The 12,178-nt window shown below is 36.6% G+C and overlaps 1 protein-coding gene across 3 annotated transcripts in view; it reads right to left on the bottom strand.

The window, feature by feature from the left end:
* The window catches only part of LOC149567388 (ankyrin repeat domain-containing protein, chloroplastic-like), a 145,713-nt gene that overhangs the window by 117,270 nt on the left and 16,265 nt on the right, over positions 1 to 12,178 (bottom strand). For all 3 annotated transcript variants that reach the window (XM_089820569.1, XM_089820572.1, XM_089820570.1), the window contains exon 2: positions 8,146 to 8,222. In XM_089820569.1, the coding sequence (XP_089676695.1) occupies positions 8,146 to 8,222 (77 nt within the window). The remainder of the gene's footprint in view (positions 1 to 8,145; positions 8,223 to 12,178) is intronic.

The raw sequence follows: 12,178 nt of genomic DNA, 5'->3' as shown, positions 1-12,178 counted from the left end.
CCTCTGGACTCAGACTCGATCGAGTCCTGGCAGAGTCAGCATGGACTTGCAAAGTCCCAAGCTCTGGACTCTCTTTGGCAGCATGACCCATAAAGTGCAAAAAATAATAAAATAAAGGATTAAGCGAATTGTTTGTGCTTTGTATAACATCTATTTTACCTAAAAAGGTCATTCCATCATTTGCTAATGCTTGTGATAGAGAGAAAAGAGTTAGAGAAGAGTCTTGGGGTTTTGAGAGAGAAATTAGCAAACCGGTTGGCTCTCCCATTTCGATTGCTAATTGTTTGTGCAACTTTGTAGCTTGCACTTAAGTATTGAGAGGAGCTAAAGGAAGCATTGGAGAAGGCTTCTACAAACTTACTTGCATTTCCATTATTTGTGCAAAAATTGAATGATCTTGTCTTTGTAGTTTGTTCACTACAACCTTCGCTTTCTCCATAGACAGATCTAAGGCACCGATATATCACCGATTGTATTAGAGATTGTTGATCCACGTGCAGAGTGGAACACAAAGATTGTTGATCTTGTCTTCAATGATGAAGATGTGGAGTGGGCTGATTAGGTGGATTGGGAGGCAGAAGCAGTAGCGATGGCAGTCGAGGAGGCTACAGCGCAAGGACACCGAGTGCAAGAGCTTGAGGCTAGGAGTGATGGATCCGAGTCTAATGATGAAGATTATGTGGGTGTGGATGAGGATGAGGATGCCCTTGAGGTTCAACCTTGAACACAAGGAGAGAGGATGGCTCTAGAGTCTTTCATCACTTATCTTAGGCATATTTGTAGGAGGGCATAGGCTACTATGAGCCTTAGTCTTCTATACTCTAGCTGATATTTTGATATATGTTTTGAACCTTTGATTCCATGGATTTCATATATTTAGACATTTGACAGTGACACTATGTTTAACTTTATGTTATGTTATTTAGTTTTTTTCCTTCAAAAATTCACTTTTATACTTATGTGATCTATGCAAAATTGTGTATGAGTCTTAAGTAGCTTCTATTTATCTCAATTATTATGTATTTGATGTTAATTGACTAAATGATACATGAAAAAATATTTAAATCCTTAAAAATCTTTGAATTTCATGGATTTTTTATTTTTCGAGTCCTTGCCGAGTCAGAGTCAGAGTCCGAGCCCAATTTTGACTTTCCGAGTCAAAGGCGAATCCGAGTCCCATAACATTAGTATGTAAGGATCGATCATCCCTCCCTTCCAAATGTGCCTTTAGTTTACACAATAATGTTCATCAAAGTAAAAGATAGCATTGATTTTTCTTCTGTGAATATAGTTGTCAGTAAGCATAAGCATGTAAGCTCTGATCCTTTATTAGATGGCAAGATTCCTATTAATCCTATGAATGTGTCCATTTCTCCTCCAGTGACTTTTATGCAACTAGTTTGTACTAAGACGCCATTAAAATTCCAATTTTCTTCCTCTCAATTAAGTTTTTCGTTAAAATGCTAAGGATCTTCACGGTTATCATTGGGTTCCTTAATAGCATATTTATCTCTCCCGATGCATCTAATTGTTTGATGTCACTGACTTCTGCTTCAGTTACATTGCGATCAGATAAGGTATTAAATTTTGTATCTAAACACCCCCCCTCCCCCTTCCCAAGTTTGATGCAATTATTAAAGAATTAATGTTCTCTAAGAATCTTCTTAAGTTCAAAGCATTAACTGAAGAACATGCTGATATTATGGCAACCAAAATCATGTATTTAGTTGCCTCCCAGGTTTATGATAGGATTGAACAGGAAGAGGGGATGAATAAGGTTGATGGTTTGAATGTTTTCTTTATTGCTCCGCAGCATAATCCCGATGTCCTAGTCATTTTTTTTGTATCCCATAATCTTGTTTCTTCTCCTCATGAGACTGAACATACCATTGAAGATATTGATGTGAATCAGGATGCATCACATGTTAATGGTGTGGTTATTGCTGAAAATGTTGATGTTACTGGAGTAGCTGTTAATAATAATCTTTTAGAACCTCCTAATCCTTCTATGAATTTTGACTTCTCACAGTTGTCTATTTTGCAAACTCCCTGCTCTCCCAAGATTAAGAAGAAAGGTTCTAAGCCTAAAGGTAGAAAATCCAAAGTAACCAAAGCCTTAAGGGAAATTGAAGCTGGTGTTCAGTCAACTCTGGATGGGAATTTCCCCACCACCAAATGTAATGCCCCCATTACCAAACGTAATTCCCCCATAACCAAATGTTTGACAAGGAGAACAAAGAGTTCTACTTGTCAGCAATGAAGATCCTCTCATGGAATGTCAGAGGCATTAATGCCTGTGACAAAAGACACAGGATCAAGCAGAGGCTTGATTAATCTCAGTGTGATATTATTATTTTACAATAAACTAAATTGTCCTCTGAATATTTTAATAAGAATTTGGGTAAATGGGTTAAGTGGCAATCTTCCTTCGTCTCAGCCACTGGTGCATTGGGTGGCCTCTCTATCTTACGGGATTCTAAAAAAGTAATTGTTCATCCTTTGCAACATGGATCTAATTGGCAATTGGTAAACGTTCAACATTTAGCCTTTCCTTCTTTCTTATCAATGTCTATGAGCCCACTCCTACTATTGATAAACATCATTTATGGATCACCTTGACTAATGTAATTCAGCAGTTTCTGGGATGTAAGTTTGTGGTAGCAAGTGATTTTAATGCTATCCTAGGTCCTAGTTATAAAAAAGGTGGTATATCTCCCCCCACTCGTACAATTCAGGATTTTAATAATTTTATTATGGGTAATGATTTGTTTGATGTATTACCACGGAATGGGTTTTTTACTTGGATGAACCGAAGATCAGGATTTTTACAAATTGTTGTTAAGTTGGATAGGTTTTTATCCTCCCAAGCTTGGAAATTGGAAAATTTTAATTTATCTTTGGAAATCTTAGCTGTATCAGATTCAGATAATTTTCCTATTCAACTTATAATTGATGTAGTTGATAGTGGGGTGGCCTCTTCGTTTTATCATCCTTTAAATTTAAGTCCATGTGATATCATCATCGACAGTTTGATTCTCTCCTCAAACATTGGTGGATGCCTGCCCCATTTGAAGATGGGACTCAGATGTTCCAATTCTTTAAGAAGATGTAATATTTTAAGAACCTTATTAAGGCCTGGAACGTCAATGTATTCAAGAATATCTTTGAACAAAAAACTTTAGTGGAGGCTCAGCTATCAGAAGTTAATGGCCATATTTTTCAGCAGTGGTTGGACTCACAAACATATGACAAACAAAAGAAATTGCAATCTGAGTGGGCTGAGTTATGTGCTAGGGAAGAAGAGTACTAGGGACAAAAATCACATGAATTATGGCTTCAACAAGGTGATCATAATACTAAGTTTTTTCATATGTCAGCTAAACAAAAAAAGGCAGCTAAAACTATTTTCTCAATTAAGGTCCAAGGATGCCTCCGGTAATTTGACTTCAGATGCCCATAGTATTCAACAAGAGGGTATTAGTTTCTTCTTTAATCTTCTTGCTCCTCTTAATAATGTTCAGGTTGCAGATGTCTCTGTTAATGAACTTTTAGATGCTATTACTACTCTTGTCACTCCACAAGATAATTATGTTTGATGGCTCCTTTCACATTGGCTGAAATTCATACTGTTCTATTTTCTGCACCTCCTGATAAAGCCCCGGGTCCAAATGGTTTTACAGCTTTGTTTTTTCAGAAGTGTTTGGATGTGATTTGTTTTGATCTCTTAGCTGTTTTGGAAGAATCAAGGTAAAATTCAGTGGTTCTAAAGAATTTTAATGCAACAAATGTTGTTTTGATTCCAAAAAATAATGATCCTCAATCATTTGCAGATTTTAGACCTATTTCATTATGTAATACAATTTATAAAATCATCAATAAGGCTATATATTTGTGTTTACAATATGTCATCCCAAGAATCGTGTCCTTAGAGCAAGGTGGCTTTGTTCTAGGTAGGGAAACCAATGGCGGTGCTTTAATTGCACATAAAACCTTGCACTCCATAAACTCTCATAAAATCCCATTTTTTGTTATAAAATTGGAAATGATGAAAGTGTACGATAGGCTTAATTGGTCTTTTCTCATTCAAATGCTTTACAAATTTTATTTCTCCTAAAAATGGTGTAAATGGGTAAGAGATTGTATTTCTGGTGCAAATTTTTCCGTTTTGATTAATGGCTCTCTTGCAGGTTGTTTCACTTCAACCCAAGGGGTTAGGCAGGGTGACCCCCTGTCTCCTTTTCTTTTCATTATTACGGCTGAGGCACTTAGTTGTCTAATCACTATTAGACATGATGTTGGTCAATGGTTGGGTGTACCAATTATTGAAACTTCTATTTCAATTGCACACCCATTATTTGTCGATGATACATTTCTATTTGTTAAGGCTTTTATTCAAGAGGCTAATCAGATAAAAAATGTTTTGGATTTATATACATCCGTGTCGGGACAAAAAATTAACACTCACAAGTCCAAAATTTATGTGTTTAGTACTTCACCCATATTTGTTCTATGATTGTTAACATATGGGTTTTACTCTAGATGATTTGCCTTCCACTTACCTTGGAGTTCCCTTTTTTACCGGGTCTAATAAGCTGGGGTATAGGAACACAGTTATTGATCAGATAAAATCTAGAGTGGCTGCTTGGAAAGCGTGGTGGCTTTCATTGTCAAGTAGAATGATCCATTGTCTCATGCTTTTTGGCTTCTTGGATGTATGGGCTAGTTCTTAGGTTTAGGTTTTTAGGTTGGGGGTTTTATTCGGATCATTATTCAATCTTTTTGTAAAGGATTTTATGATGTAGGTTGGGGGGCTTTTCTTCTATACTGTTACTTTTGGATGGCCAAACAGCAGATGCTAAACTCCTGCTGAATATTTTGTATTTTATATTGGCAATGACTGGGGTTTTTCTTTACTGGTTTTTTTCCTCGAGAGCCCTATTTGAACCATTTTTTTACTAAGTTACCCAGTCAAGTTCGGGTTCAAAGAATCAATTTGCTGGTATGTCAAAATCTTGAAATGGGGTTTGGGTTCGTTTTGGTTCGTTAGTACAAAAACATGTAAAAGAATATATATATGTATGTATGTATGTATGTATGCAGCCTAGAAAAATGAATTAAGATTAAAATGCCACATAGTATCATAAAGACAACATAAACACTATAAACTTGTAATCTTAGCATCATATCTATTAGCAACACCAAAATATTAAAATAATAACGAGTTCAAGTATCATCGTTTAGACTTTCAACAATTAGAACCTTATGCTAAGTTTCAAACATCTAATGGATTATCTAAACCTTCATCTTCTTCTTCTTCTTCATCGAAGGCATTAGTTGGTTCATTAACATTGTCAATGTTATTGGGATCAACTGCACTAATAACATTCCTGGTTTCCAAGTTGTCCTCCAATGCTTACTACTTTTTCATTGTACAAAGAGCTTGTTTGTTTGTAATTAACATCCTACTTGAAAAATGTTATATAAGTAGCTTGCAACTCTCTTCACCTATTGAAGATGTTTAATGTTTCAAATATGATTTATCACTATACAAAGCTTCCAATTATTCGCACAGGGGCCGGTATCAACAGCTGGATATAAAAATTTCACTGGAAGAAATCTTGAGTGCTAGTTTAATTTGATGTGATAAATATTTGAACTTTAAAAAATTTTGTTTGTAATGCTAAAAATCTTTATTCAAATTCTGTAATAATTGTTTTCTGCACTAAATTATAGAATGTTCCCAATGGAACTGTACCTGGTTCGCACTCAATCTACCTAGGTCTGTCCTAATTCGACCTCGGTTTGACCCTAAGGAACAAACCTACTTGGGTTCAAATCCACGTGGAACCCAAAAGGGAACTGGGACCAGGGCGAAGAACTGGTTCAAAATTCCCCTAGTTCGCAGGGCCAAGGGGAGAACTGGGTAACTAAGGTTTTTTATATAATATAAATATAAAGTTTTGCCCAAAAAAAATATATATTGTATGATACATATTATGACATTAGACATATGACATACATAGTCACTAAAACTTGCATGGTTCAAATGGAGTGCATCAATGTAGCCAAGCTTATGTTGAAATTCTTATACTTTCCCTTCATAACCTATATTATATTTACATGTCTCGTGCACTCTTCTCACTGAATCTTGATTGTCTACACTTTCCAAGTACATGCCCTATCAATTCTTTGAAAACTTTATGGTACATGCATGTATTCACTCACGCCTCCGAATGATGAATGTGTGTGCATGGGTCATAGTTGCTAGGTACTTATTACTAGGACGAGGACTCCATCCCCATCCACGTCTCTATACCCATTCGCAAATTTTATGATGCCTAATTAAATAGAAGATTGTCATACTCTTTTTCACTTACTCATGTACCCTTATTCAAATGGCATCCCCATCCTCGTGCTAATATTTATACCCCCACATCTCCAAGTGACAGCCATATATCGAGGGCTCTTATATAGGTGGATTGGTAGAGCTTGATTTACTCTCAAGTTTGGTATGAGTTAGAAGCCTGCACAGTTGAAATTTTAAAAAAAATAGTAAAGTGAAGAATGGACAGATTTACAGGAATAGTCTCTCATATGCCAAAATTCACATGCTTTTTGAGTCATGACCTTGCAAATCACCACATGTATATATGAACGAGGAATAGAGAATTTGGGAGGAATCTACACAACATCTAGGTTTAATCACTAGAAAACAAATAGTTTTAACATGCTCAATCGACCAAGTAGGGTTGCAAACATCACATACGCTGCAGATCAGCGCATCAATTCCATTATTGCAGCACAAAAATGAGGATGGTGGAATTTTGGCAGTTCTTCAATTTGACTGCAAGTTCCATAGCATGATATCCACGTTAAGGTTGCAATTTTGATTATCACAATTTGATTTATTTTGGATTGGCATCAATGTTTTATTTATTTTTCTAGTTACAGAAAAAATGTCAAGTTATAATTTTTAAGGTGTTAAATTTCCCCCTTGTGATAGCATCCCTATGACCTGTCACATGTACATCTATGAGATGTATCATAACTCATACCTAATATGTAGACAATGTCAAACAAGGAGTAAAATATCAAGTCAGTGTGACATTAGACAATCATGTTATCCTTGGACTATCCAATTTACCTTAGGCTGTATGTTTCATGTATTTAATAGTTTAGCATTATGCTTAAGACTTTTGCATCATGCAAATGATTCGGATAATTGGTTGTACCCAACAACCCCCTCTATATCAAGTCTTGTTGGCCCTAGGGTCAAAGAGATTTACATGCTTTTTGTCCATCCTGTTTATGGGAGATTAACTGACCCTTTACCAATGATGAGTTGGTTGAGTAGGATGGCAGATCAGGTCTAGACATACGTTATTGTCATCCTTTTTCATTACTACCAGTTTTGACACTTCTCATCCAAAATGTGCAATTTTGTTTTTATCTTCCATTTACAATTTGTGTCCACTCTGTTTCTTCCACTACTTCTAAATCGAAAATGCTCAGTTGAAATGCCAGATTTTTCTCTCAACTAATGCAATAATTGGCCATCCCGAGTATCCTCACTCCTGGGATATTCAATTTATCTTAATCATTTTGACTGGCATGCTCATTGACCTCATGTGCTCTCCTCTCCGCATTACTGTCACTGAATGATCAAGTATTTTACGCCAGTAATTTAAGCCTTTTGAAAGCTATTTTTCCCATAATTTTTTGCAATTACATCCGCAATACACTTGCAGATCAGTGAGGACAAAAAACAATCTGACTCTCAAACAGCACTGTTTTAAGTATTTGATAATTAAAGCAAGTTGTTCACAAACAACTTGTTATGAGATTCAAACATTATATACAGAAATTGAAAGCCTTCAATGTTAAATCCGTGTCTCATGAACAAGAGAATTAGTTTGTAGGTGAAACTTCAAGTAATTTTCAAGCATAAGTTCCCTTATTTTTACACAGTCAATACAGCTCTTAATTTTGAAAATCAGGCACAGGTAGGAATACAACATTCAGACCTTTCTTCAAATACAGTGTGTGCATTGACAAAAAGTAGAACAATTGTTTGGCTCAAGTTTAAACTATGAATCATAGAATTATTTTTAAATTCCAGAAGAATAAAAGGTTCAGACAACTAACAGATGTAGCTCGTTGAAGATCAGGTGTGCGCTTATTTAAGAGAATCTTCTCATCTGGTGTAAATAACTGGCGATGCTCTGAAATTTACATAGGCAATAAATATTAATGTTCTCTTTTAAAAATAAGAGAAATAAATCGACTTTTAAAGTTATCATCTAGTCAAAAAACAATGAGCTAAATCTTTGTTGAATATCACAAAGAGAGATGCCTCAGAACCAGAGGAGATACCATCTCGATCCAGTACAAAGAGACAAAGGTGTGTTTGCTATAAATTTAAGGTGACTTTACACACATCTATGAAAAAAAAATGCAATAAAAGTTGATCTCACAACCCCAAATTAAAAATATTGGCCATTACACTACAGGTGAACTGTTATATCCTGAAAAATAGTAATTATTATTTCTAATATACTATAATAATTGCAAATGATTGATTCAGTTAACATGACTCATCATGAAGATAGTTAAACATTTTGACTATGATGAATTCATAATCAACATTTTTACACATTTTACGATAATGACTTGAATGGGTGTACGGAAGGTGTCCGTAGGGCAGACGTGGCAAGCGCCCGTACAGCAGCAAACCTCTGCAAGTGGTGATGTCGTATGACAGTTACAAGCATCCAAGGAATCAGTATGGGAGGTTGAAAAGGCCATACGATAGACATCTGTACAGGAGGAAAAGGTGCACGTACGGCAAGCATCCGTACAGAAGGAAGGAAAAGTCGTACGGCAGGTATCTGTATGGCAGCAACCATCCACTGCCATACGGCAAACAACATTCGTACAAGTACGAAAGGAGTCTATACGGAAGGCAAAGAAGGGAGAACAGAAGGCAGCCGTACGTGGGGAGTCCGTACATAGAGAATTCATAGAAGCAGTTGTACGGAATTTCATTCTAGGGAGGTTGTTCGTACATGTAAGACAGGGGACATTAACAGCAGAGGCGCCTCTCATCTCCGAGATAGGAAGAAACTTTGGGTCGTACTGTGGCAATCTATATACACGTTCAGTGGAAGTTGGTTACAAGCAAACACATCAGCAAAAAGGGTCGTACAAGTGGCATATACAAATAGTTAAAGAAATCTTGGAATTGACGCCTCAACACACCATGGTGAAATTAAGCATAGGAAATCCAAGCAAAGGAAACATTATTGACTCCAAAAAGAAGAAACCTGTGGCACTAAAAGCCAAAAAGGAAATAAGGAAGATGACAAAAAGTAAAGGGAAAATGGCACAAAAAATCACAATCACGGCTAAGAATATTACATTTGAAAGTATGATGGGAAGTGAGTGCAGGGCAGGGCTTGCTGGGTAAAAGCAAAAGCGGATCATCCCCAAAAAAAGCATTGTGCACAACAAAAGTAGACAAAATAATTTTTATGCCAATTTTTGAATTAAAAGAATTTGAGCCTATACTGCGAAATTTAATTACAGGTTATAAGAAATCATGTCATAAATCTATAGTACAGCACTTCTAGCAATAGGTGATAGTTTCTTATTCAGCAGAAGAAATAAGTAGGGTTTTTGGAATTCCCAATAGAGGGCAGGAAGTGGAAAAAACCTCTATGACAATAGAAGACAAGAGGAAATGATTTATTTATTAATACCAAAAATCAACATGAGTACATTGACAATATTCCAAATATTTATAGAAAAGTCGGTTGGTTGGAAACCAACCGACGCATTCTCTCACCTCCTAACTACCCAGCCCGACTAGCCTTACAAGTACTAAACATAATAGTTACTTTATTCTGACTACAATGAATCACTCTTTATTGATGTTCCTTTTATCCCTAATATCTACTAAAGTAATATTGTAATATTTAATAAAATGGTCATGCAACTACTTTCTTTTAAGTCGGTAAGGTTATAGTAACTTTTTATTTTTTAAGTTGCTTAGTTAGTTTAGCAATCTATTATGTTTTAGTTCTTGATCGTTTTCATTATGGAAAGGCCTTCTAATTTCTTATTTAAGGAATATTCCTCTCCTATATTTAATATTGAATATCAATTGATTATCATTTATGGTATCAGAGAAAAGGTTGGTTATTGGTGAATTTTTCCAATAGAATTTGTGGTTAAAGTAGCTAGAAATTTTGAGTAAATCTATATAACTTATTTGCCTCATTCTTTTAAAAGAAAAATCATGGGTTTTTTGGCATGTCTTTTAAAAGAAAAAATTTCACAGTTTATTTTTAGTTGCCGATTTGTGACACGAATCCAATTCGGGCATGTGAATCGGATCCGTGGATTCGGGATTTTTTTCCCCAAGTATGATTCATGGAGGATTCATGCATATATATGATTCATGGAGGATTCATGCATATATATATATATATATATATATATACTAAAAAATAAGAGAAATATAATTCTAAACTAAATCATTTCATAGTATGAATCTATGATTCTGTAATATTCCGTACCTGTGATGCTCCCTTAAACCAATGTACAACCCTAAGCTGAGGTTGTATGGTGCTGAAAGAGTGATAGTACGGTGAGCAAGAGAGGGGGCCGTACTTGTTATGGTCGTACGATGGCTGAAACAATTCGTTCAGGTGAGGGAAGATGGCCCGTGGGGGGGTGTAATAAGTCGTACGGTGAGATTAGGCCGTACGGTGTGGCAGGCTAACCATTGAAGGGCCGTGCAATGTGGTCGTACGAGTATGTGACGCCAACTAGGAAGGGTGTGAGGAGTGTATAGTGGGTGTGGGTCTATGCCTTAAAGGTTGTAGGGTCAAGAGACCATGCCACAGGTTGGCTGTACGGTCAGCTAAAATGTGCAACAAAGGAAAGTTAAGGATGTCGTACAAATGAATTGATGGAGGTTGTACGGTTGAGGAATGAGCAACACGAGAGAACACAAAATTAGGTATCTGAGACCAATACGAAACACAATCTTGTTCATGCACAAACACAAAAACAGTTGATGAAATCCACACAATAATGGAGACTCGAATGTGAATAATAATTGCCAGAAGATAATGTTTTGATTTGCCAAATCCGAGCGAAGTAATACATGCAACCATGGAATAGTGTGAGGGTTGAATCCCATCGAAGCCACACGAGCCAAATAGGGAAGATCTTTCACTTCCGAAATGGCAAACTACAAATAACTCCAACAGGAATTCGCAGTACAAAGAAATATAATCCAAAGCATACCTACAGACTTCCTACAAGCTATGTTTAAATGCCCGTCGAAAAACCTTTCTGAGGGTGTACAAAGATAATCGATGGCGACAAAAACTACGGAAACAAAAATAAAAATGGGTCCGAGATACATTAAATCAATCGGCCCAGTACAAAGTTTAATTTATTATTTATTTTATAACAGGAACATTACAGTCCTCCCGTCCCAAAGTTTGCTTGTCCTCAAGCAAATGCAATGCCGAGTGCTGGAGAATGTGTTCGCCTTCCCATGTTGTATCGTCCAACGGTAGGTGTCGCCAACGTACCAAGTATTCCTTCACAATGCGGTTTCGTAGAGTCTTTTCACGTACTTCGAGGATCTTGGTTGGTTGCAAAATGAGCTTTCCTTCTTCATTGAGTGGCAGAAGGTCGGTAGCAACCGTGACGTTTTTCCCTATGGCTTTCTTCAGACAAGAAACATAGAAGGCATTATGAATACAGCTTCCCTCCGGAAGTTCTAGTTTGTACGCTACTTCACCAATGCGAAGAACCACATGATAGGGGCCATAAAATCATGGCTTCAATTTTTTCTTTCCTGTTCCCTTTAATGAGGATTGTCGGTATGGCTGGAGTCCAAGATAGACCAAATCCCCCACTTCGAAACGCCTCTCTATTCTATGTCTGTCAGCATACATCTTTTGTTGATTTTGTACTCGCTATAGGTTTTCTTTCAAGCACCTCAGTATGTCCTGTCCCTCCTGAAACCAATCCCTCGCCCTTGGTGCGCAACTGTCAACCAAAACTGTATCGATGAAGGAGAGGGGTTCATACCCATCCAGAGCTTTGAATGGTGCCATTCCGATGAACATGTGATACGTAGTATTGTAGCAATATTCCC

The sequence above is a fragment of the Cupressus sempervirens genome, chromosome 3 (assembly GCF_028749045.1).
Source record: "Cupressus sempervirens isolate cs-2001-9-10 chromosome 3, ASM2874904v1, whole genome shotgun sequence".
NCBI classification, from domain to species: domain Eukaryota; kingdom Viridiplantae; phylum Streptophyta; class Pinopsida; order Cupressales; family Cupressaceae; genus Cupressus; species Cupressus sempervirens.
The sequence above is the reverse complement of the archived record's forward strand: the minus strand, read 5'-3'. Positions and strand labels throughout refer to the sequence as shown.